This window comes from Pinus tabuliformis, chromosome 4_2, assembly GCF_031772625.1.
Source record: "Pinus tabuliformis cultivar Carrire ecotype Pingquan chromosome 4_2, CPIR1, whole genome shotgun sequence".
Classification (NCBI taxonomy): Eukaryota; Viridiplantae; Streptophyta; class Pinopsida; order Pinales; family Pinaceae; genus Pinus; species Pinus tabuliformis.
The window spans coordinates 479,106,600-479,132,753 of NC_142304.1; the positions used below are offsets into that span (position 1 = coordinate 479,106,600).

The 26,154-nt window shown below is 41.6% G+C and overlaps 1 protein-coding gene across 1 annotated transcript in view; it reads right to left on the bottom strand.

The window, feature by feature from the left end:
- Positions 1-3,762: 3,762 nt before the first annotated feature.
- The window catches only part of LOC149170031 (uncharacterized), a 29,552-nt gene continuing 7,160 nt past the window's right edge, over positions 3,763-26,154 (bottom strand). Inside the window, exon 3 of the mRNA XM_089425431.1 lies at positions 3,763-3,768. Coding sequence (XP_089281557.1) covers positions 3,763-3,768 — 6 coding nt within the window. The remainder of the gene's footprint in view (positions 3,769-26,154) is intronic.

Below are 26,154 nucleotides of genomic sequence, written 5' to 3' on the forward strand. Positions count from 1 at the left end.
CTTTAACCAGATAGCCTTGCTGCAGAGTCGCCAAGTTTCCTACCTGTCTTTCAAGATCCTATTCCGCTCAATCTCAAGTCTGACAAATCTTTCTTTGGCATTAGCAGAAATAAACCCACGACCCTCCTTACCACCCAAATGATCAATTTCCTGTTCCAAATCCCTCAAGGTCTATTAATCTTTTATCCTCTTGTTCTTTGCCTAGTCAATTGATTTATGTTTCATGGATTTCATTTTGTATGCAAATACAGTGGAGGCAAATTGACCAGGATGAATAACACAGGTTTTCCAATTCTTAGTGATCATATGTATGTAACTTTCATCTTTAAGCCAGGTATAATTAAACTTAAATGGTGCCTTGGGTTTGCGATCGCCGCCAACAATCTTAAGATAGATGGGCATATGATCCGATAACCCCCCTGATCCCACCCATTGACAATATAGGGGCAATTGTTCCAATAAGGTCTCCTTAATCAGAAAATGATCCAATCTTCTGGCTAATGTTGCATCCCCGATCCTCCAATTTCGTCAGGTGGGTTTTAAGCAGGGCATGGGTATATCAATCAGATGATGATCCTCTAGTAGGGTCAGGATCCCATCCGATAGAGATTCAATCTGTGAATTCATACCCCAGGATTCAGCATGACCAAGTGAGAAGTTGAGGTCTCCCCCTATAATGACGTTCTCTGCTTGAAAATAGTCATAATCAAGTAACTGCTACCAGAAATTGATCCTATTGATACAAGGCCCATAGACATTAATAATCCTCAGCTCCCTTCCAATCTCTGCTGGGTAAATATCAGCTCCTATGAACCCCCCCCCCCCCCCCCCCAAAGGAATTTAGTAAACTTTTATATCTGGGATCATATCCCAAAATCAAACCACCAGATGACCCTCGTACATCCAATGCAATGAATTGCCAACCAAGAGAAATAGGCTCAAGTGTGGGAATCATATGTAAGCCAAAAGTAAGTGTCTCTTGTAAAAATATAATGTTAACTGATTCCAATTCCATCATCCGAAGGCTAATTTTTTAGCAGGGTCAGCTAAACCTTGATAGTTGTAGGAGATCTAGTTCATGGAGAACCTGGGGGGGAGGGAGGTCAATGCTTTAAGGACCTTGTGAATGGGATGTTGTCTACCTTGTGCCACATCCAGTCCAGCCTGGATAATGGCTTTAGACATGTTGGATTTTCTGCCACGGGAAGAATTGGAGAGCAGAGGTAAGGGTGAAATACCAATTCCACTACCATCCCCAGAGTTATGCGAGACAATGACCAAAGATTGTAGCCGTGTCCCTTACTAGAATCAGTGGATGGTTCCTCAGGGGAGAGTGGTTATAGTATCCCAGAGACGGTAGGAGGAGTGGGGGAGAATATGTGAGTAGATGGGGCCAATGTAAAAATAATAGAAGGACAATTCACAAGACCAACATTACAAAATGAAGAGCAAGGAATATATGTAGATGGCAATAAATGGAGAGAAGGAGGGTTAGAGAGGGTACCTACAACAGAGGCAGCTGCCGCCATAGCGCATGAGATTTGGTGATACATGGGGATGGGGGACGAGTCTCCACCTTGCGAGTGCCACGAGCTGCCAGAGTGTCCATCTGTAGATGCTCCTCAAAATGAGTAGGTGCCTTCCCATGCTGATCAGAATCCGGATTAACAACCGCCTGTTTAGACCAAGCAACCAAAGAAGAGCTAGATGCAAGTAAGGGGCAATATTTATAAATATGTCCAATCTTGTGACATCTCCTGCATTGATAAGGCACCCCCTCATAGTCCAGAATCTGTACCCTACAGGTATCCCTCCAATGCAGCTGCATGTTCTCCTCCAGACCCTCCCTGGTGTCAAGATGAACAAGAATGCAGGCCATGGACATATTCCCTGTTAACGTGTATGATTTGTCATAATCCGTATATCTGCCAAGGGCGTTCCCAATCCACTTGAATATGTCTTCCGACCATAAATGAAGGGGAAGACCAGGTAGTCTAACCCAGATGGGTCCAACCCCAAGGTTTTCTCTCTCAGGATCAAAGAGGGGACTCCATCATTTGAGAAGTACCAGAGCCATTTCGATGTGCCATTGTTTGGATATAACCCAAGGTATAAACTCAAGCCATTGAAATCGAAGGGCGAATCATCCACGAGAAAGGGTAACAACCGATGACAGTTCTGTGAGAACCTGCCCCCAAATCTCCAGTACCCATTATTTCAATCACGCAGCCGAATATGCCCAACCCCTAACACAACCAACTAGGACATGGTCAGAGGTGTCTATGACTTCCCCCATTTGTATGTCATCTCCAAATGTGAGAGATATCTTCTTTGTGCCCACCTTCACCCCTTTGAATCTCTTGGATGGACACCCCAGACGATTAGGGGGTGGTCTACTCTGCGAAGTGTGGGAAGGGATCGCTTCAACCTTCGTGTGGGGTAACCCGGTCTGACTCGGGTGAGGGGGGGGATGATTTCATGAAACAACCAGAGGTGGGAGGGTCGGGTATATGTGGCGGGGGAAAAGTGATAGCAGGGTATAATGGTTGGGTAGGGCGGAACTGAGATGCCTAAGGTGGAGGGATGAGTGAAGAATCTGGGGGGAAAGGCGGAGGGGGGTTCAAAGGGTACGAGGGGGTGGGAGGGTTTAAGCAAGAAGAAATAAATTGCAGGAAGGCTAGGGATAACGGGGGAAGGTCAAGGTTAGGAGGGTAGTAAACTGCATCAAGGAAGCCAGAAGATGGCAACACAGAAGAAGACAAACCAGACGATAACAAAGGCTGTTGATTCGAATAAGTGAAGGTAGGGTAGTTCGACATTGAGTAAACCCCAGGTTCATTAGCTAGGGTTGAGGGAATATCCAGAGAGATGTTCGAGGAGGAGATCGACAGCTCCAGAGTGAAAACAGACTAGTTGGGGTCTAGTTCAAAAGGATCCTCGGAGTAATCAACTATGTCTCCCTCCATGCTAATCGACAACAAAATGACAACCGTCCCGAGATAACCCTCAGCTAACAGATGTCGGGTCAGTGAGTTGTACAGTGCAGGTCATCGTAAACAGACCGGATGGGCAACAACGGAGGAGGGTGGCTGGTTTGCGGGAGGAAGTCATGCAAGAAGGAGTAAAGCACGCGGTTACATTGCCAAACCAAGTCATTGGGCAAGCTGCCATCGCTGAAGCTCCCAAACCCTAATCCCCATTAGAGCTCCTCTGGTCATTTCCCTACATGTTGATTTCTCTCATATCTTTTAATGAAGGAAGTTATCCATTGAGTTTTGCATCTGTTATTTTTAATCGGACCTGAATTATTTTTCAAGGCATAACTGACTCTTGGACAGTTGGGTCCACTACCTTGGATGAGGTGATGCCTTGAACATGTAAAGTAGTTTAGTTGTGTGTTTTTTCTTTTTAATTAATTGTTGTTCCTTAAAGTAAATTTCTCTTTTTCAAGTAATTTGTTGTTTGTTGCATTTTCCAAATTTGTTGTTTCTTGCAATTTCTATATTTCTAGTCGTGTGATTAGCATAATTCTTTTTCCTGCCATTTACTTTGTGCTTTTTGAATTTAGCATTGTTATTAAAGTTTTACATTTTATTTCTTGTTGAATGGGCTTGATAGTGTATAACACAATCATATAGAACCAATATTAGTTGTTGGTTGCTACTTGCATATGTTTTGTTGATTTCCTGAAATAAAAAGACGCTCCTCGAGTTGATAATTAATGTCTAGGTGATTAGTTTTTTTATTAAACAATTAATTTCCTCACATCTGCAAAAAAATTATAAATAAAAATTTATAAATTTAAATATAAAATTCAAGAGTGAGAAAATCATTTTCTAAATTATTAATATAAATAAGATTTTATATATATATTTAGTGTTTTCAAAGAGTTTTATAGATATTAATAGAGCCATTAAAATTTAGATTATAGACTTTTTACCGCATTATTTTACTTTTACTGCATTACTATATTATATTAAGTTTATAAATTTTGATATATTAATTTTTAAAAAATATTATGTAAATTTATAATATATTTGTATTAAAATACAATATATGAGTAAAAATAAAATATTCACATATTGTAATTTATAATTAAAAAATGATAGATTGAAAATAAAGATAGGAGGCACTTAGTATGAAAGGATTTTTTCTTTAATTTTATAATCATGAGAAAGATAAATAAAAATATATAATATATAAAGGTTACAATGTATAGATATTATAAACCAGCCTAGATACACCTTAACTCTGATCTATCAAGCGTCGACATGGATCAAATCTCTCAAGGTGCAAGCATTTCCTACACTAAAAAAAGAGGTTTGCACCTCTAGAGATTTGATCTCTTTCGGGTGATTGATAGATCAAGAGTTAAGATGGATCTAGACTAGTTTATGTATAATCATCCTAGATCTTTTTTAACTTCGAATCTATCAAGCATCGAGAGGGATCAAATCTCTCAAGGTGAAAACCTCTTTTTTGAGTACAAAACTTGAAAAGTTTGCACCTCGAGAGATTTGATCCCTCTTGACACTTGAATATATATTCGGAGTTAAGATGGATCTAGGTTGATTTAATAAATGTAGTAGTCAAACTCAAAAAGTATACGCAAAATTGATAGAGTTTGGAGGTCATCGAGAGGAAATGATTGCATAGACAAAAGTTCAGTAGCAATCGGAGTTAAGATGGACCTAGGATGATTGTTGGGTCCCTATAATACTAGTGATTACCCCATTACTATTGTAGTTATACCCCTTATTAATATTGTTGTGCCCCTATTGCCCCCATATTGTTATTACTGTGCCCCATAGAATCCATCTATTGCTATTTTTGTGGCTTTATATTATTATTGTTAGGTCAGCTGGATTATATTGTGACTCCTTAGACTCCTATATATAGAAATGAGGTTTTGTCATTTGAATCATCAAAGAATTGTTCATTTATGTAATGTAAAGGAGGTTGTCCCCTCGAAGAGGCTAAATTCTAAGGCGTTGATCTATCTTTTCTATCTTTTCTTGAGCTTGTTTCATAACATTTGGTATCAGAGCCAGGTTTTAGGGTTTCGCTGCTCCAAACAGGTCATCGTGGCATTTTCACTATAACGTTTTTCTTGTGGTGTTTCAGAAGTCGCAAAAAAAACCCATTTGAGAAGAAATCGCGATAAACCTTGGGTCCGAATTTCATAGCTTTTCGCGCGATATTTGCGGAGATATGATCTGAGGAATTTGGTCTTTTTGCAGACTCCTGAATTACATTCAAAACAGGTGACCTAGGGAAAATCGTCATAACTTTCTCTCTAGGGATCAGATTGAAATTTCATAAGAAGGTACAAGAAGAGGACGGACTGTAGTTTCTTGTATGCATTTTTCAGATCCAAAGGTCAAAACAGTGACTCGTGGCACGTCGTACAAGTTCGCTCTACTGAACTAGTCTATAATCAAGTCACTGTGGGAGATTTCACATAACTCTTCCTCGGAGAATCCAATTTGGGTCAGACTTGTGGCATTGGAAAGAGGACATAGAGGGCTACTGCAGGTCACAAATTCAGAATTAGATGATCGCAGAGGCAATATCGAGCTCCTACAAAGTGAAAAAAGGTGTGTAGATTTTCTTAAATTTTTGCTTAAGCTTGGTTTGAAAATTTATTTTGAAGGAATTCAAAGGGCATAATAGAGCATTATTATCAGTAACTGATGCCCCGAGGAAAGAAAATGCAAACACCTAGTAAGGAACCTGAAAGCTCTAGCATGACTCATGAAGAAGAAGAAGAAATGCTATATAATATATCAAAATTACAAGAACAAGTGCAACGAGTGTCACTTGCACAAAAAGCAACAGAATCTAAGATGGATGGTTTAAGGAAAGATGTAGAAGCTAAGATGGATGGTTTAAAGAAAGGCGTAGAAGCTAAGATGGATGGCATGGAAGCTAAGGTGAATGGCATGGATGCTAAAATTGATGGCATGGATGATAAGATGGAAGAATTGAAGATAAATATGAATAAGTTGCTACAAGAAATGGTCACTAAGGGTGAAAGGGTACTAAAGGAAACTCATGATGAGAACAAAAGAAATGTTAATCATGATTCCATAGACTCTAATGTTGGATCGAAGACTCACCATGTTCCAAAAATCGATATGAGGAAGTTTGATAGCAAGGATCCCGCCACATGGATATTACAGATGGAGCAATTCTTCGATCTCAATAATGTGCAAAACACACAAAAGGTACGTATGGCAACTTTATATTTGGAACCAAATCAGTTTGTATGGTACCAATGGCTTTGCTCTCATAAACATTTATCACTTGGGCAATTTTTACGAAAGAATTGATAGCACATTATGAGGATACAAAAAGCAACACTTTTTTTAGCCAACTGATAAGTCTCAAACAAAAGGGTTCAATAATAGAGCACATTGAGGAGTTCCAAAAATTGAACATAAGGGTAAAAGATATTCCAGAGGAGCATAGGATTGATGTGTTCATAGGGTCTTTAAAGGATAATATCCAACATGATGTTTGCCTGTGGGAACCTGATTCATTAGAGAAGGCATTCAGGTTAGCAAGAAAAATGGAAAGCAAAATTATGGCAACCAGGAAGCATACCACTCACAACTATAAAGACGGAAGTGTTGTTGCCCCTAGTCTTCCACAACCGATAAGGTTGACACCACAACAATTGGAAGAAAAAAGAGCAAAAGGGCTTTGTTACAGTTGTGATAGCAAGTACACTAAAGGTCATAAGTGTGCTGAGAAGAAATTATTCTACATAGATTGTGAAGAGGAAGAAGAAAAGGAGCAAGAAAGGTCAAAAGAAGAGGATATACTCCAGGAACAAAGCCTAGATGAAGAACAAATAAATCCGACCATATCTTGTAATGCATTAGTAGGAATTACCACTCCTCAAACCATTAAGATACAAGGACAAATCAAGAAGAAAAAGGTAATAGTGTTGATTGATTCTGGAAGCACCCACAATTTTATTCATTGTAAGGTAGCAAAAGAATTGAATTGCTTCCTATATCCAGCACCAGAGTGTCAAGTGATGATTACAAATGGAGGAGCAATAAATTGCTCTGGAAAGTGCCATAATATCAAGCTATCCATGGGAGAATATGTATTGACTAGCCCAATGCTTTCCATTCCAATGGGAGTTGCTGATGTTGTACTAGGAGTCCAATGGATACAATCTTTGGGTACAATAGCTTTTAATTTTCAAGAACTTTTCATCAAATTTTCTACGGAAGGAAAGGAAGTTGAATTAAGGGGTATTGCAGGGAAACCAGGAAAGATAATCAGCTCTAATGGTATGACAAAGCTTCTAAAAAAGGAGAAAAGAGGTGTAATTGCACAATTATGTTCACTGGATGTTTCCACATCGGAATAATCTATTTCTCCAGATCTCCAAAAAGTCCAGGACAATCATTCCAAGGTATTTGGGACTCCCAAAGGTCTCCCACCTAGGTGTGATCATGATCATGCTATTCATCTGATTCCAGGAAGTGTTCCTCCAAACATCAGGCCGTACAGATATCCCTATGTCCAAAAGAGTGAAATTGAACGTATGGTTGTAGAAATGCTAGAGGCTGGTATAATTCAACCGAGTCAAAGTTCTTTCTCTGCTTCAGTAGTATTGGTGCACAAGAAGGATGGATCATGGCGCATGTGTCAGGATTATAGGGAGCTCAACAAGCTCACTATTAAAGATAAGTTCCCCATTCCCGTCATTGATGAATTACTGGATGAATTGCATGGATCAATTTACTTCACCAAGTTGGATCTTCGTTCAGGATATCATCAAATCAGAATGAAGACTGAAGACATTCCGAAAACAGCATTTAGAACTCATGAGGGTCATTATGAATTTTTGGTCATGCCTTTTGGCCTTACCAATGCACCTTCAACATTTCAAGGTTTGATGAATTCAATTTTCAAACCATTCCTTAGAAAATTTGTGTTATTATTTTTTGATGATAGACTAATCTACAACAAGTCTTGGAAGAATCATGTTGAACATATTGACAGGGTGCTACAACTATTGGAGGAGAAACAATTATATGCAAAAAGATCCAAATGTTTCTTTGGAGTCCAGGAGGTGGAATATCTGGGTCATATTGTATCTTATGAAGGAGTTAAGGTAGACCCTAGCAAAATTAAAGCCATTAAGGAATGGAAAATCCCCACATCCATAAAGCATCTGCGAGGATTTCTCGGGTTGACAGGGTATTATCGCAAGTTTGTTAATAATTATGGGAGAATAGCAGCACCTCTAACAACATTATTGAAGAAAGATGCATTTTCATGGACTCCGGAAGCAACAAAGGCCTTTGAACATCTTAAAGAGGCAATGTGCCAAGCACCGGTCTTAGCTACACCGGACTTCACAAAAACCTTTATTGTGGAATGTGATGCTTCAGGAAATGGAATTGGTGCTGTTCTAATGCAAGAAGAAAGACCCATTGCTTTTGAAAGTCGTCCAATCAAGGGAAAGTTTTTAAGCAAAGCTATTTATGAGAAGGAAATGTTGGCAATACTCCATGCACTTAAGAAATGGCGACCCTATCTAATGGGAAGACACTTCAAGGTAAAAATGGATCATGATAGCCTTAAATAATTTTTAGAACAAAGATTATCCTCTGAAGAGCAACAAAAGTGGGTCACAAAGATGTTGGGTTATGACTTTGAAATCATCTACAAAAAAGGGAAGCAAAATGTGGTAGCAGATGCACTCTCAGGAAAGGATGAGGATGTGGAAGCATTGTTGTGCGCAATTTCTATTATCCAACCAGATTGGATAAACGAAGCAAGGGAGGAATGGAAGAATGACGAAGAAGTGTGGGCACTTATTCGAAAGTTACAACAAGATTCCAATACGTCTGATACATTTAGCTGGCAAAATGATTCGTTATGGAACAAAGATCGCTTATACCTCTGTAAGAATTCCCAGCTAAAACAAAAGATTCTTATGGAATTGCACACTTCTCCCTTAGGAGGGCACTCAGGATTTTTAAAAACTTACCACAGGGTTAAGAAGGAATTTTTTTGGGATGGCCTTAAATCAGATATTCAAAAGTTTGTGGCTGAATGTTTGGTTTTCCAACAAAATAAAGTTGAAACAATTAAGACACCGGGTCTATTACAACCTTTATCCATTCCAAGCCAATGTTGGTGTTATAGAAATTTTTGTGCCTTACAGCTCTAAGCATGAAATGTCCATAAACCAAGGGCTCCTAAGTCCCTAAAAGTGTTGTTCCAACCCCTAAAGGAACAAGGTCAACAAATTACAGCTTCTCCCAGAAGTTCTCCACCAGAAACTGCTCAAAATAAGTCAAATCAGGATCATTTCAGCTGCTCCACTAGCCAAGTGCGTTGCATATCACCTAAGTCCACTAGCTAGGTGCGTTGTAACGCACCTAAATGCACTACTAGGGTGCGTTGAGCGGGAAATGACAAATGGCAGTATCATTCCGCGATGTGGAGAGACAATGGAAGCTTCCAGAATCTTCTCCAATGACACTTGCCTCACTGAATTCGACCAAGGATGAGTAAGAGGCTTTCAGTCTCCAAGTGGAAGCAAGAACTGACAGAGAGAAGCCACTAATCAAATCATGAGCTGACTCATCCTCCTTGCATACATCTATATATGGATCCCTCATCCCAGAGATCCAGAGGTTGGAATTTTGCACATTGTAAGGAATTGCTGTTGGTTTTGAGATACATATCAGAGAATTGGGTGATCTATGCTTTGTTGGGGTTGAAGAAGGGACTTCTTTGCTGGGAGGTTGATGCTGGGTCAGGAATCATCGGTTGTAACTCCTCCTGGATCTTCTTGTATATCAATAAAACTATTTGAGTTTCTTCTCCATGCTTGTGTTTCATTGATGCTTGTTACATTTGTAGGGTTAACTTAAATCTGATCCTAAGTTATTTATGAATATAAACCCATGTCTTTGTATAGTTTCCTTCTTCTGTGATCTTACAGGTACTTGGTGAAGCTGGGTAAGTAAGGGAGCAGGTAGCTGGAAGCTGTCAAAGAGGAGAGAGATTGGATCAAAGGACTAGCGCAAGACACAGGTTGGTTCATCCTATTCCTCTTTGTTTATAGTTCATAAAGAAGAATACAAAAGTAGTTTTCTCTGTTTGTTTCTAAGGTAGCTGTCACACCTTAGTGGGATAGAGCAGTTCTAAATAGACACTTTTCCCGATAACAAAATGGCGACTCCGCTGGGGATCGTGTCTAATTAGTTTGTTTGTGTTTCTCTTGTTGTTTATTTCATAAACTTATAAGTAGCAATCGAACTGCATTTGCCATTAACAAATGCAAAGTAGACATCTGCTGCTTTAATCCATTCACTGGATCTGTTTATGATTTGAACAGCTGATTCATAGACTAACTGATTGCCCTTGTGATAGCTCTTAGACCCCCCTTAGATCTACCTCTGATTGTGCATTACTGATTGCTTTTACTCGGCCAAAAACCAAAGATTAAACTGCAAACCGTGACCCAGAACCCGGATAGAATTCTCGTTTCTGCCCCAGCGCAGGCTCTGTGAAGAGGTTCTGCATTTCAACGCACTTCCCGAGAGGGCTACCTGCGCTGCAATGCAGTTTCTCTGTGTAACAGGTGCGCTGATCAGCCTAGCCCTGTGCAGCTGAGGTTCTTTGCTTCATTTTTTCAGTTTTGTCTCTGATTTTTGCAGCCTGTGATCAGTATATGACTGTTTCAAACCCCTTTTCCTTACTAATATTCCGCCTCATTTGTACAAAAGAACTGTAGATGTTTTTATGTGTTTGTTGAGTCGTTTACAGTTTTCCATTGCAAAAGTATAATAGTCGTACTGTCGTCCTTTGATTTAGATCTGTCGCAAGTGTCGATTTTGATCATAGGATAAAGTTTATTTGCTGTTGATGGTCGATTATGCTTTTACTTTCGCCTTTGGTTTGAATTTGTGACTTTCTAGTGTTGAAACGAGTATTTATTTCAAAATCATAAAGTGTCGTAATCATCTCTACCTTTTGATTTCGGAAAGAAGCTTGTTCATGTTTGTCACTTGAAAGCAAATTCAGATTTGTACATCAACTTTCTTTTTAGGCATCAATATTAAGAAAGTGAAAAACAAATACATGCATGTGCATTTGCATATTGACAGTCTGTTTGGCTTGATTTAGGAAAGTGCATTTACAGTGTGCTCTTTTCTCTTTGTGAAAAGATTGTGTCTTTCTTTTCCCCTAGTAGTTAGGATTTTCATTGCTGAAAAGAGATAAAAGTTTGTTTATCATCTTTAGATTGCATTTTAGGAATTACATCTACATCTCGTGGTGATCCCAAAAGGCAAACTTCATAAGAAAGATCAACTTAAAATAAATTCAATGAACCTAACAACGCTTTGGAACTTAACGCACAACATTTAGAGGTCTAGGCTAGAGACGTATTCCGGCGTCGTAAAGCCTGGTAATTGTTGTCCTCATTGATAGTTGGGTGATTCCTCCACTTTGAGACGATAAGTGCCAGTACGGACTTGTGCTCCCACGTACCGTCGAGTATATATTGGGAGACCACTATAGGCTTAAATCCTTTATCCATAGGAAGCCGTGTCGGCCACCCTACTGATTGCAATGCACCGAACACAGCATTCAGGAAGATTGACTGCCGTACCGTAAAAAGTATTCTGCAGTTTTGCGATTGGTTTGGTACTCCCTCTACCTAGACCTCCAGAGCAGTCCCTTTTGTTCCTTTTCAGACTCTTTAATGGAAAAGGTCCATCTGAGCACTTGTCACTTCAGGCTCATTAAAAATCGAAGGAGACTAGAGTCATCTTTTGTTTTTTCTCGACTCTTAAAAACTGAAAAAACAAGTTGTGTCAAAAGCATCTAAAATTCATTTAATTCGGAAACATACCTTCCCTTTATTTTAGTTGATCGAGTAATCCGCAATCGTGGAAGAAAGTCAATTGAAACCCCGTCGTTCGCGGAGGCTTACGAGTCAACCGTCTTTGTCTCCGGAATTGAAACCAGTACGGACAAAGCGAACTCGTTTAACCGGTTCCAAATCTCCTATCAAAGTTAGAACAAGTGTTCCAACAACATCAGAGACTCCGGTTACTCCAAACATTTCTGGAATCCCTGCCTCTACAGAAGAAGTTCAACAGCCAAAAAAGGACAGTGGTACTGATCCTAGTTTGAGAATAAACACTTGTGTTACCGAACCAGTTCCAACTACAACCGGTTCGGAGGGTCTTACTCTTCAAACATCTGTCGCTGCTTCTTCGGCACCAGAAATATTTTACGGACCTGACGGTCTTCCCCTTCCACCTGGTCTGATTGCAATAGAAGAAATTGTAGAAGATCCTCAAACAAGTACTCCAACGCACTTTGGAGTCGGGATCACTCTATATCCTTCGACATCAGAAGTTAGTCTACCACCAGCAGAAGTTCCTGTAGAATCGCTAGGTAATCTTTTGGATAGACTACAAATGTCTGAACAACCGTCAACATCTAGGACTGTGTCATCTGACACAGCAACGGCAGAACTCCCTGCTATCACTCCGACAATGTTCGCCGGCATACTATCTGTCCCGACTAGCTCTCAACAGCTAGAAGGAGCCCACTCAGGGGCTATTTCGACAGTCTGGTCTGTTCCTGTTTGTTCATCCGGAATAAAATCCAGAAACTCTTATGTTGGGTCTCAACAAATTGATCCATTTGGAGGTCAATTTGGGCAGTCCGGCCCCCAAGGGCAAACAATTCCCTTGAGTTCTGGATTACCACCATATGGGGGGCAGTATACCCTTTCATTACCCCCTCCGGGAGGATATCCATACGGGAGTTCACAACAACATTCAGGTTATACTGGAATTACATCAAGTGGTTGGGTACCTATACTACCTCAACAACCAAGAGTCGTGTATTCGATGCAACAATGCGTACCTATGTCGAACATCCCGACTACGCCAGCTATTGTGACGGTGTCGCAAGTTCAAGCGCTGCCTGTTGTATGCCAACCTCAGGTTTCTCAGGTTGTAATGCAACAGCCGCTTGACCCTGCGACTCAACCACAATCACCAACTAGTGGGGTGACATAGGTCCAGACGGGTACAATTACCCCTCACCTTGGTCAAACGGTTAGTATCGGGCAACAGCACATGGCCTCACAACCATGGCTGGTGCAATACCAACAACCACAATTCCAACAAGTATACCAAGGTTCTGAGCAGCAAATCTTTGCGAACAGTGGACATCCGTACATTCAAAACGGTCAAAAACAACCATACTATAATGGTTATGCCCATCAACCTTGTCAAAGTTGCCAGCATCAAATATATTATGCTGGTATGCAAAGACCCACTGCTCAGGCGATTCCATCTTATCCTGGGTATGCTTCGCCTAACCTGAATCAACAGTTGCCCTTTGTAGCAACTCTAGAATTACCAGATCTAAACCGGCTGACGAATGATCCAATTGCTTATGCCCCTTGGTGGCCAGCGATTCCGCATAAACTTCCGTCAGATATTCCTAAATTTAATGGAAATCCGGGTGAAGACCCGTCGAATCATGTGATGACATTTCATCTGTGGTGTTCATCAAACACCCTAAACGATGATTCGATTAGGCTTCGCCTTTTCTAGAGGACGTTAACTGGTCCGGCAGCAAAATGGTATATTGAATTACCTAGAGCTTCGTTTGACAACTTCAGTACCCTAGCCACAACCTTTTTAACCCATTTTCAATTACCAATAAGGTACGAAACGGGAACAGAACTCCATACCAACTTCAAACAGACGACGACCACTCACATATCTGATCATATACATGAGTGGCGACGTCATCGTAGAATGGTAAAAACGTATGTTCCCGATCAGCTCTTAGCTGAATGGTTTATCAAGTCATTACTACCTTCCATCACGAAAGATGTGGCAAAAGGGGGAGTCGTCACAGAAGAGCAAGTTATAGCTCGTGCGCAATATTTGGACTTGATTTACACTCATTCCGGCACACTCTACGATAAAATACCTGACGCCCCTAGACCGGAATTCTCAGTTCCTCCTCCTCCTAAATCAAACAATGACTCTCATGTCGGCGATGGCGTGATTGGCGCAACAGACACGAAATCGACAAAGGCTACATCTAAAAAGGCCCGTAAAATTTCTAGTCAAAATGCAAATGAGAAACTTCTTGCCTCGGAAGTAAATGTCGTGTTGACCGACAAGGGCAAACAACTGAAGCAACCAGGGGGCAAGAAGAAAAAGAAAGGGAGGAAAAAGAAGCAGGATGAGTCATCTCCTGGAAAACCTTCTGCAAACCCTTATGGGCAAAGGAAACCCCCTGCGGGGTGTCATATATGCGATGAGGATCATTGGACGAGAGATTGTCCACATATAGCTGAAGTTAAGAAACTCTTTAAGAGTTCAAAAACCTCAGCGGTATTGACTGATCCGTTTCCAAACCCGGGAACCAAACTGGTAGCTAATCAAAATGCTTCCCGATCCCAAGTGATTATGTTGTCTATCTCAAAGCAGAAAAATGATGCTTTGACAAGGAATAAAGATTACGGGAATCCACAGCCGTCGAATAACAAGGCTAATGAACAACCTAGTAGTTCGACAACAACTTTGACCGAAGTTGTGCCACCGATCATTCTTGAACCAATGATAAAGTCGCCAAAAGGAGTAGTACACAAATCAACATTTAATCCTCGTGCAAAAATAGCACAAAATTATAATATAATAGAGGACCTGGCCCAATCGCCGTTCGCTATGTCGACACTTGAGGTACCGCAAAATTGCCTCTCCCAAGAGCAAGCTTCATTATCAGCAATAGGTGGGATTGACCCAATGGATTCCAATCTTGTGGCCTTTGATCATAAAGGATATGACCCTCAGTTACCAGCTCAACTAGCTTTCCTTATTCAAGTGAAAGCCCTCAACAAAACTGTTCATCGAACAATTATTGATGAGGGGGCATCCACATGTATTATGTCGATGAGTTGCTGGAAAAATTTAGGGTCACCACCCTTGTCGCGATCATCAACAATGTTAAAATCATTTGATGGACGATCATACACTCCATACGAGATTTTAAGTAACTTGCAGGTTGAACTGGGGGGTAAAACGGTAGAAATTGATGTTGAAGTAATCGATGGAAACCTCGATTACAACATCCTACTGGGAAGATGTTACACTAAAAAATGTCACCTTGACTACTTACAGTTAGTATGGCTCAAAATCAACAGTCATGCTACCCTCTTAGGCAAGTCTATGCCTCTGTTATCCATCTCAAACTCAAAGAAGACAACCTCAGCAACCTCAGCAACCCCAGTACGGTCCGGTTAATCCTGGTTTTCCAGGAGGATATAATATCCCCAATGCGATTCCTGTTCCTAGTTATCCTGGATATCCTCCTCCTGGGGCTGGTATTGTGACTCAGAATTTTAGAGATCCTAACCGGCAGTTACCCTTTATTGCAACTTTAGATTTACCCGACTTGACGCGCCTAACAAACGATCCAATTCAATATCAACAGTTCTGGCCGCCAATGCCAAATAAGTTGCCCAGCGATATACCCAAGTTCGAAGGTAAGTCTGGAGAGGATCCATCCAATCACGTGATGACTTACCACCTCTGGTGTGCATCAAACTCCATCTCAGATGATTCCATCCGCTTACGTCTTTTCCAGCGTACACTCATTGGTCTCGCAGCCAAGTGGTACATTGAGTTGCCACGGGCTTCTTTTTACAACTTTAGCCAGTTAGCTACTTCATTCTTAACTCATTTTCAGTTACCAGTCAGATACGATAATGGTACAGAATTATTAACTTCGCTAAAACAATCGACATCCACGTACATTTCTGATCACATCCATGAGTGGAGACGTCGAAGAAGATTAGTGAAAGTTTTTATCCCGGACCAAATCTTAGCTGAATGGTTTGTAAAATCATTATTACCACGAATTACTGAAGATGTAGCTAAGGCAGGAGTAGTTACTGAGGAGCAAGTCATTGCTCAAGCACAGTACCTTGACTTAGTTTATACTCAGTCGGGTACGTTACACGAGAAAATACCGGATCTTCCCAAATCAAACCAAATCGCTGCTGCTCCTTCGGGATCTCATGCCGCTGATGGTATGATTGGTATCGTGACTACGAAGAGCAAGAAGAAGTCTTCCAAGGCTTCAACTACTCCAATTATCACTTTGCCTGATTCTCCGACAGGAGAGTCTTCTCCTGAACTCACCGCCGACATTCACGCCGTAGAGTCATCTACGGCCAAACCAAAAAACGGTGGAAAGAAGAAAGGAAAGAAGAAGACCAAAGCAGACAAGGCTCCAAAGGAGAAAACAGAAAAATCGGAAACCAATGACGAAAAGCGCAAACCTCGTTATCCTTGTCTCATTTGTGAAGAAGATCATTTTACGAGAGACTACCCTCATCAGGCCGAGGTAGTGAAAATAGTTAAAGGTTCTCCCACTCCTGCTGTGTTAAAGAATCCATTTCCCGAGCAGGAAAATAAGATGATAGGTTCTTCTTCGAATTCCAGTGAAGAACCCATTTTGATGATGTCTCATGTCAGGATTGCGACTCGATCGCAAGATTATGGTAGTAAGGCTCCTGTTGATGGTAAAGAAGCAGAATCTTCTCACTCTAACCCATCAACCTCAACTCCTGGTTCCGATCCACTACAGATCGAAAAACCTAACCCAGACTTAGTGATTAAGCCGCCCGCCAAGGGTGTACTTCGAAGGTCTGCTTTCAACCCACATGCGAGAGCAGCCCAGAATTACAACATTGTCGAAGACTTAGCTGTTTCACCTTCAGCAATGTCGGCACTCGAAGTGCTGCAATCATGTCCAGCGCAACGGAAATTGCTTTTGTCGGCTATCGGAGCTGTCGATGTTCAGGACCCGAACCTAATGATCTTTGATCTAGAAAATAGTACACCACGTCTCCCCCATCAAATGGCTTTCCAAATCCCAGTGATAGTCAAAAACAGACCTATTCATCGGACTGTGATTGATGAGGGAGCTTCTACGTGTATTATGTCGATTCAATGTTGGAGATCGCTTGGTTCTCCTTCGTTGAACCAATCCCCCACCATCCTTAAGGCCTTTGATGGCCGTGGGTTCCGTCCGTTTGGTATTCTACAAGAATTGCCTATAGGGGTTGAAGGCAAAACCGTTAATCTGGATGTGGAAGTGGTTGATGCCCCTCTAGATTACAACCTTCTTTTGGGTCGAAGTTGGTCATATGCTATGACAGCGGTCGTTTCATCGGTCTTCAGAGTCATTAAATTTCCACATAACGGTAAGATCGTGACTATTGATCAGCTGACATACTTTTCATCCGACCCATCCTCTTCCGAAACTATCCAACATGTTGGTAAAACGACAATCCCTTATAAGGACATTGGTGTAGGTTTAGTTAAGGATTCCGGTTTACTGGGAACTTTTCCTCTCCCTCCACTCAATGTAGATCCTTCATTTGCAACGATTCATATGATCACGTCAGAAAACATTATTTATGATGATCCTTGGTATGTTCCCTCTGACTCTGAGTTAGATTCACTCGGTGATGTTATGCCGTTGAGTCCATATGAAATTGCTTATGAAGCTCTTATGTCTTTTACTGATTTTCATTCAACCGAACCCGATCAAATGAATGTGGTCAGTGAAGAGTCACTTTTCACCTCACCTTTAGAACGGATAACGTTTCCCGAAGAAGTCTCATCTGACGAACGACTTCGCGAAATCCTAAGTGTAGATGATCTACCATGGGAAGATCTCCATCACAGATCTTCGTTTTTACCTAAGGGCGATGCATTTGAAAATGATTTTTCATCTATCTTTACCGCTGATTATGTCAAAGACGCTCAGGATCCAACGAAACATTCTGATTCCGAGCTGAATTTAGGGAATATTTCTCGTACTGTCCCCATTGATATATCAGTGAAGCCCGGAATTAAGGAGAACATTCATATAGGTGCCGCTTGTACTGAAGAAGAAATTGAAACTTACAAGGCCCTATTCCAAGAATTCCGCGACGTGTTTGCCTGGTCCTACGAAGAAATGCCAGGAATCGATCCTGCCATTGTTGTTCATGAAATCAAAACCTACCCGGATGCTAAACCCATTCGGCAACGGTTGCGTCAGATTCACCCTCGAAAAGCAGCTGCAATTAAAGCAGAAGTCGAAAAGCTGTTAAAAGCAGGTTTCATTTATCCGATCCCGTTAACGGATTGGGTATCGAATATTGTTCCCGTCAATAAAAAACAAGGAACAATAAGAATCTGTATCGATTATAGGGATATCAATCGAGCTTGTCCAAAAGACAACTATCCTACGCCTTATATCGATCAAATAATTGATGATTGTGCCGGAAGTGAGATGTTTTCCTTCATGGATGGTTTCTCAGGTTATAATCAAATCAATATTCTACCTGCCGATCAACCAAAAACGGCCTTCATTTGTCCATGGGGAACATTTGCTTATTGCAAATTACCTTTTGGGCTTAAGAACGCCGGCGCTACTTTCCAACGGGCCATGTCTTATGCGTTTCATGACATCAAGCACATTGTGCAACCCTATCTCGATGATTTGCCTGCTCATTCTTTACACCGAGCTGATCACCTTGTCCATTTACGAGCAATCTTTATGAGGTGTAGGCATTATCGAATTCGGTTGAATCCCCACAAGTGTGTTTTCTGTATAGAAACAGGTCGATTGCTGGGATTTGTTGTTTCCAAAACCGGCATTCGCGTCGATCCCTCGAAAGTCGAGGCTATCATCCAATTGCCTCCTCCTTCGAGTTTGCGCCAACTCCAAAGTTTGCAAGGGAAAGCGAACTTTTTACGCCGATTCATCCCTAACTACGCCGAGGTCACTAAAGGTTTTACACGGTTGTTGAAACAAAACGTACAATTCTTTTGGGATGAGATTGCCCAACAATCTTTTGATGCATTAAAACACGCATTGACCCATGCACCGTTATTGCATCCTCCCAACTACAACCAGGACTACTTCTTATACCTCGCAGCTTCGCATTCCACCATTGGAATGGTGTTAGTTCAAGAAGATGAATTCAAGGCAGAGCATGTGATATATTACCTTAGCAGAACCTTAAATCCAACTGAGTTAAAATATTCACATGTGGAGAAATTGGCCCTGGCAGCCGTTCAAGCTGTCCAGCGTTTTCGTCACTACATTCTTCTCCGCAAAACTACTGTTATTTCGGATTGCAACCCTATGATTTATATCTTGACAAAACAACTGCTAGGGGGCAAGTACTCTAAATGGATCGTCATCCTGCAAGAGTTCGACTTGGAGTTTGAGAAGTCCAAGTCTAAGAAATCTTTAGTCTTCGCGGAATTGATGTGTGATTTCCCGAGTGCTGACACAGAGACTGTGGCAGAGGAGTCCATTGCGGACGAATCTTTGTTTCTTATTAGCACTGTAGATCCGTGGTTTGGGGATATAATCATCTATCTCCAAACCCAAACCTTTCGGCCTGAAGCTTCCAAGGAAGACCGTCGAAAAATTCGGTTTCGATCCCAGCAATACAGAATTATTGGAGATACACTTTATCGCCTGGGGGCAGACTTAGTTTTTCGACGTTGTTTAACTCACGATGAGGCTGAGAGAGTTTTGAATGATTGTCACTCTGGAGCATGTGGCGGTCATATGTCTGGGTATGCCACAGCTCAGAAGGTGTTGCGCGCTGGCTATTTCTGGCCGTCTATGTTTAAAGATTGTATCCTTGCCGTCAGAAAATGCCACAACTGTCAAGTGTTTGATCGCAAGATGCGCGCTCCACCTGCTCCTCTCCACCCTATAATTGCCACTGGTCCATTCGCAAAATGGGGCATTGACTTTATTACTTGTAACCCTCACTCGGCCGGGGGGCATGCGTATATCATCCTTGCGGTTGATTATTTTACTAAGTGGGCCGAGGCGATGCCTACATTCGATGCAAGCGGCAAGACAGCTGCACTTTTCGTATTCAATCATATCATAACTAGGTTTGGTGTCCCACAAGCAATCATTACTGACCATGGGAGCCACTTTCGAAATGTCATGATGACTGAGCTTACAAGCCAGCTTGGTTTGCGCCACGATAGCTCTACACCTTATTATCCGCAAGCCAACGGTTTGGTTGAGTCAATCAACAAAGTTCTAGTCATCATGATTCGACGGATCATTGGTATCCATCGAACGAATTGGCATAACATGTTATTTTCGGCGCTATGGGCATATCGAACTTCAGTGAAAAATTCAACAGGTTTCACCCCTTTCCAGCTAGTTTATGGCTTAGAAGCTGTGTTACCTATTGAATGCGAAATCCCATCACTTCAAATGGCTGTCGAATTACTTCCAGCTACTTCCGAAGAGGAGAAACGGTTGTTATACTTGGCTAAATTAGATGAGACTCGACGTGACGCTACTTTAGCCATCGAGACTCACGCAAAACGAATGAAAGCCCAGTACGATAAAAATGTAACTCCTCGAAGTTTTTCAGAAGGAGACCTAGTACTATTATATGATCAAGCGAACGATAAGCTAGGTGCTGGAAAATTCGTTCCCATGTGGCATGGGCCCTACATTGTAAAGCGAAAGCTAGCAAAAGGGGCTTATGAGTTAGTTGATTTTAATGGGGACTCTTTGGGCAAACCTAGAAATGGACTTTACCTAAAGAGGTATTATGCTTAAAATGATGGATGGAGAAATTTTTAGATAGGTTAGATTTCCTTTCTAGCTAGCAAGTGTGTTAATTTAGTCAGTGTGCTTAGTTTAGCGAGTGTGGTTTTCGTCATTATCCTGGCTTATCTTGGTTTTACTCTTGATATTGTAGATGTCGACGCCTCTCCAAACATACATTGGATTCGCTGATGGTGCTTGTCGTAGTACACGGAATATCTCTTCCGCAGCTTGGGTTATCTATTCACCCTCTGACGAGTTAGTTTCTATGCATGGGGTAAGCCTCGGTCAAACAACGAATAACATTGCAGAATACAGTGCAGTGGTTGAATTATTATCCGAATCTATTTCATTTGGAATTCGACGTTTGATTGTGAGGTTAGATTCTGAACTTGTTGTATTACAGCTTAATAGAGTTTATGCCATTAGAAATCCTGTGTTGTTAAGGTTGTTTTTGAGAGTCCGTCTCTTGGAACGTGAGTTTGATTACATTGAATATCAACATATTCCAAGGTCCCTGAATACATTAGCAGATGCAATTGCTTCTCGAGTGTTGGACAGACATTTATAATAATCATGCAAGTAAATTTAAAGACATTTCATCATACATGTTAAACAAGATAAGCCGGTAATAGTGATATATAGATATAGATAGAAGTGTGTCCAAAAATATATACATCGTCTTCGATCATAGGTTTAACACACCTTATGATCGGCAAAATGATAGTACAAAAAGTCAAAAATGTCACATGTGACTACAAAAAGTGACTAGTCAATCACTGGTGATGCTCTCTGTACGACACCACTGCGCGGGCTACCTTGCGCAGAAATCTCCTAAACGGTCCAGGGACCGCGACTACAAAACGTTGAAGCCTGATAGGAATGTCGTCCATAGAAGTCTCAGGTATGTCTACCGTGAGACGATCTAGGTCATGCTCCAACTCAGCTAGTACGTCCGCAGCCGCGTCCTGTGGGGCCGGTGCCGGTGCAGCTGGATGTCGTCTGTCGTAAGGCCGGAGATTGGCTGGACGCTGTGGTCCTACATTTGCATTTTTAAAATTTTACTGTTACTTTGAGACGATATATATGAAAAATAAAAAAATACATAATTAGAAAACTTGTGAAAATGAAAGTACCTCTGTCGTCCCATTGTTCTCCCTGTGGAAGAACCATGTCCGGATCACCTCTGAAATCCATTCCGGCATATGGAAAGTCTTGTATCACAAAAAGCTGGCCCTCTAGCCAGTCGAAGTAACTGTCCGAGAATCGAACCACTGCAGCACCCTCGTCAGGATGCTGGGCCATCACCGCAACCCATCGAACAAGCTTTGGCTCCCGAGGACCCAAGTCATCAACAGTGAGTTGCTGAGGGATCAGCATAGGAACTCTCTCCAAGGCAAAGCTCACGACTATAGGCCCATATCCAAAAGTCTTTAGTCGTCCGTTCTTTGCCTTGGTTAGTTGGCTCTTCATATGAGCCGACACAGCTTCGCACCAGTTGAAGATGGTGCCTTGGTAACAGTCAACTGCCATCCGCATTTGGGATCCGGAGGCAATGTCCAAGGCGGCCGCGCCACAAATCCTGGTGACCGTAAATGCAATAACTCTAAGTTCCGCCAGAGCGATGTGCTTTATCTCCACGCCCTTTTTATGGCGAGTCCCTGGTCTGCACCACTCCTCGCGGAGATCATCAAGGGATTGGCCACCCGGCCTGGTCCCCGCAAGGTTGAGTTGCTCACCTCTGTTTGGCAAGCCAGTGAGAAAGTATACATCCGAGGGCTCTATCTCGAGCTGGTGCCCTCCAATGTAAAAACATTGATCCTGAACGTTCCATCGCTCAACCAGCCATTCCAAAAATCTTACCTGGCCCCTCATGCCCGGTATGGTCCAATATTTGTACAATCCACATGTTCTTAAGGCATCCAGAGAGGGTTGGTGGTTAATCGCAGCTTCATCGTCCTCTACGTGCTCTCTCTCTCTCCAGTCTAACATGTTTAAGGTCCTGCACATCAAAAGAGTCAATTAGAAATTAATTTGAGCAAAATTGGTGGTTTTTTGAGAGAGTTGGGGTTTTGAAATGCGCCCTTTGCGGAGGACGCACCCCGGCTTTGTAGCACAGGGCGTCCGGACGCAGCTTTCCTGAAGGCGGACTGCGTCCCCTGCCCTTTTTCCCGTGTGAGGAAAAGTCGGGGGACGCAGGTCACCCGAAGGGCACCTGCGTCCGCCGAGGGGCGCATTTTGAACCCAAAACCCCCCCAAAAAAATGAAACAGAGACCAAAAACAAAAAACTAAACGGATAAAAATGAAGAGTGGGATGTGTAAAATACCTCGGTGAAGCGGCGTTCGATTCCAACGGTCAGATTTTCCGCAGCGACCACGGGAAGTTTCTTGTCAAAAGCTCCTTTTTCAACCTCCAAAGTCAAACGGTAAAAATGACATGGTAAAAGGTCTTTTTATAGGTTTTTTGGGTGAATGAGTTCATTTTTTACCATGAAAAGATGTTTTTCGATGAATTTTTGCCTATTTTAAGCAGGTATGAGTAATGTGTCGCTTTTGTGCAGGACAAAGGGATTTCGAGGGAAATTGTAATTTTCACTAATAAAATATCAGAGTCATCTTTTAAGCCCTTTTCTGACTCCTAAAACATGAAAAGATCGCCGAGTGTTTCTTTTACACTCGTTAAAACGGAATTAAAAGACGGTCCCCTTTTAGCTCTTTTCTGACCGTAAAATCAGGAAAAGATTGCCGGGTTTTTGTCGTTTCAAACTCGATAAGGAACTAAAACGACGTGTCTTTGATCGCTTTTTACTTTTCAGGTCGACGACACTATTATGAAAGTACTCCTTGGTCGCAAGATCAAGCGGTTCCCCCATGTATTATTTTATACTTTTTCGGGCTTGAGGGACACAAACTTACGAAAAAGTTCAACGTGGAGTTTCCTTAAGTTTTTCAGACTCTCTAAAATTGAAAAACGCCGAGTTTCTCCTATACTGGACTCGTTAAACTTTTACAGTAAAGGACCTGTTCAATTACAAACAGGAACGAACCACTCCTTCCTAGGGTTCGAATTTAAACTAGGTTGGACTCGTCCGAAGGATGAGCTTATAACCAAGCATATGTTATCCTCCTCAAGCTTGTTAAAAATAAAGAGGTACTTGCCAGAAATGGTGGGGGAAAAGAGAGAAGAATGAACCTATTTGTCACCTTTTGTCTCAAGTGAAACTTTATCACCACTCTTGGACACGACACTTTTGCATTTCACCTGGGTTGGGAAATATTTTACCTCACAGTTGACCAAATCACTTTGAAAATCTTTAACCGGGTTCAGGGGTTAACTTTGAGTTATTCGTCACCAAACCATTTGTCGTGTCGTTATGTGTTCAAGAGGTCTGCAAGCAAAACTTTCATCTGCAAAATACTTGTCATCCATTCGACCATCCCTGAGTCAGTCCTTACAGCAACATTTCTTCAACTTGAACAATGATTTCGTGTTGCGGGCTTGCCTGCAACGAGTCGCTTTCTATCGACATCGACACATTATCTAGAAAGATGACTTAGGAATCGACAGTACCTTGAAGTCTGCATGCATCAATGGTAGGTTTCTCGCCTTTGACGACAGTTTACATCATTGACTTTCGATCAAAGGATTCCGTGGAGTGTTCGACATCAGAACATATATTCACATTTCACGGGTTGTGCTTGGTACTTTGAGAACCATTGACATTACTGGTGGTCTCTCTCACGCTTGTTAACAGTTCACATCATCGACTGGTAATCAAGTGGTTTCTAACATGTTCGACATCAAATCATTTAATCACATGCTTAGAATCGTACCAATTCGGGAAGTAGGAGTGAAGACCCTGGATCTAGTTTCTACCATCCAGGCTGCAAGGAGTTTTGTATTCATTATCTATGTAGACTAATCATAAACAGATGGCTGCGTCCATACTGTGTCTACAAAAGTCTATAAAATGATGTACTGCAAGATCATTCCTGTATCAGAATAGTTAGTCCATTAGTTAAAGTTTTGAATCTGAGTATGGGAATGCCTACCTCAGTGATGATATAATCTTATACATGTATTTTGTGTTGAAAATTGCAGGTTCTAACCAGGTCATCCACAAGTCAATCCTTGAAATGATAAAGCGCTTCACCCTTCCTAGAATTATAAAACACCAATCTATTCCAGGCTTCGCACTTTAGGGGGCAATCTGTTACACTAAAAAATGTCACCTTGACTACTTACAGTTAGTATGGCTCAAAATCAACAGTCATGCTACCCTCTTAGGCAAATCTATGCCTCTGTTATCCATCTCAAACTCAAAGAAGAGAGAAAGTCTTGTAAAAACTATGTTTATCTCTGGGGTCGCAGGTTCTCTCTAGCCTTACCGGCGGGGACGCAGGTCATGTTCACAAAAGCTGCGTCCATGGACGCTCTGTATGTTAAAGGACAGGTGCGTCCTCCTGTAAAAGGCAAAATGCGCAAGTTTTATCTTGAGAAAGTTACTTGTGGTTACTTCTAGAACATTCTAGAGGTCGGTTTGATGAAATGGATGCGCCTCCAGTTGGTTCATGTATCTCTATTAAGAGGGGACTTATCCCATCAATAAGGGAGCTATCCCACCCATAGAGGGGGATGATCCCATTGATAGTGGACCTGAATAACCTCTTTACAGCACTATAAATAAAGGCATTGAGCCAGAAGGAGAGGAGGTTGGAGCTATACATTTTCTTTGGGTAAATGCTGCAGGATTTAGGTCTTCCATTAGAACCTTTGTGAGGAGAGATTGTCTTTACATGATTCTACTTGGAAGTGGGTGAGCTTTGTCAAAGTAGAGGAAGACACTTGATGGACCCTGGGAGGAACTTGCACAACACCAAGGCCAGGTTGTAAGAGTTTCTTTGTTTCGTTATTAATACAAACTGGTTTATTTTTCTCAATAGCTTATGTTAATGAGTTATTTCATGTGTTCCTTGGTCTGCATGTTGAATCTATGTTTTATTATATGAAATACAAGTGCTCGGTAATTGTTTGATTGTTTGTGGTTGCAGGAATTGACTTGAAGGAAGAGCTCATCCGGATTGGCAAGAACGGACTACAACAATAGCGTTTTGGAATAAGGTAAGCCTAAACACTTGTACTTTTCATGTTGTAAAAGGTAGATTTAGAGAAAGATCACTCCATTTTGTCTTGTTTGTCGCTAGCGAGTTTATACTCCTAGGGAGGTCAGTTGTGTCAGCCCAAATGACTTTTTCCGCCACGACAGAAGACCCTGGATATATGCCATGGCTGCAGTTGTGTCGACCTACTTCAGGAAGATTGCATTTCCCTTCCAAGGAGGAATTACAATCGTCGACCAACAAACATTTCTCCCCAATAGTTCACAAGTTACGGGAAGCATTCCAATGATCCATGGAAGCAATCATTCGCTCCAAAATATCGGAGTAGGTCTCCTAAAAGACCCTGCCTT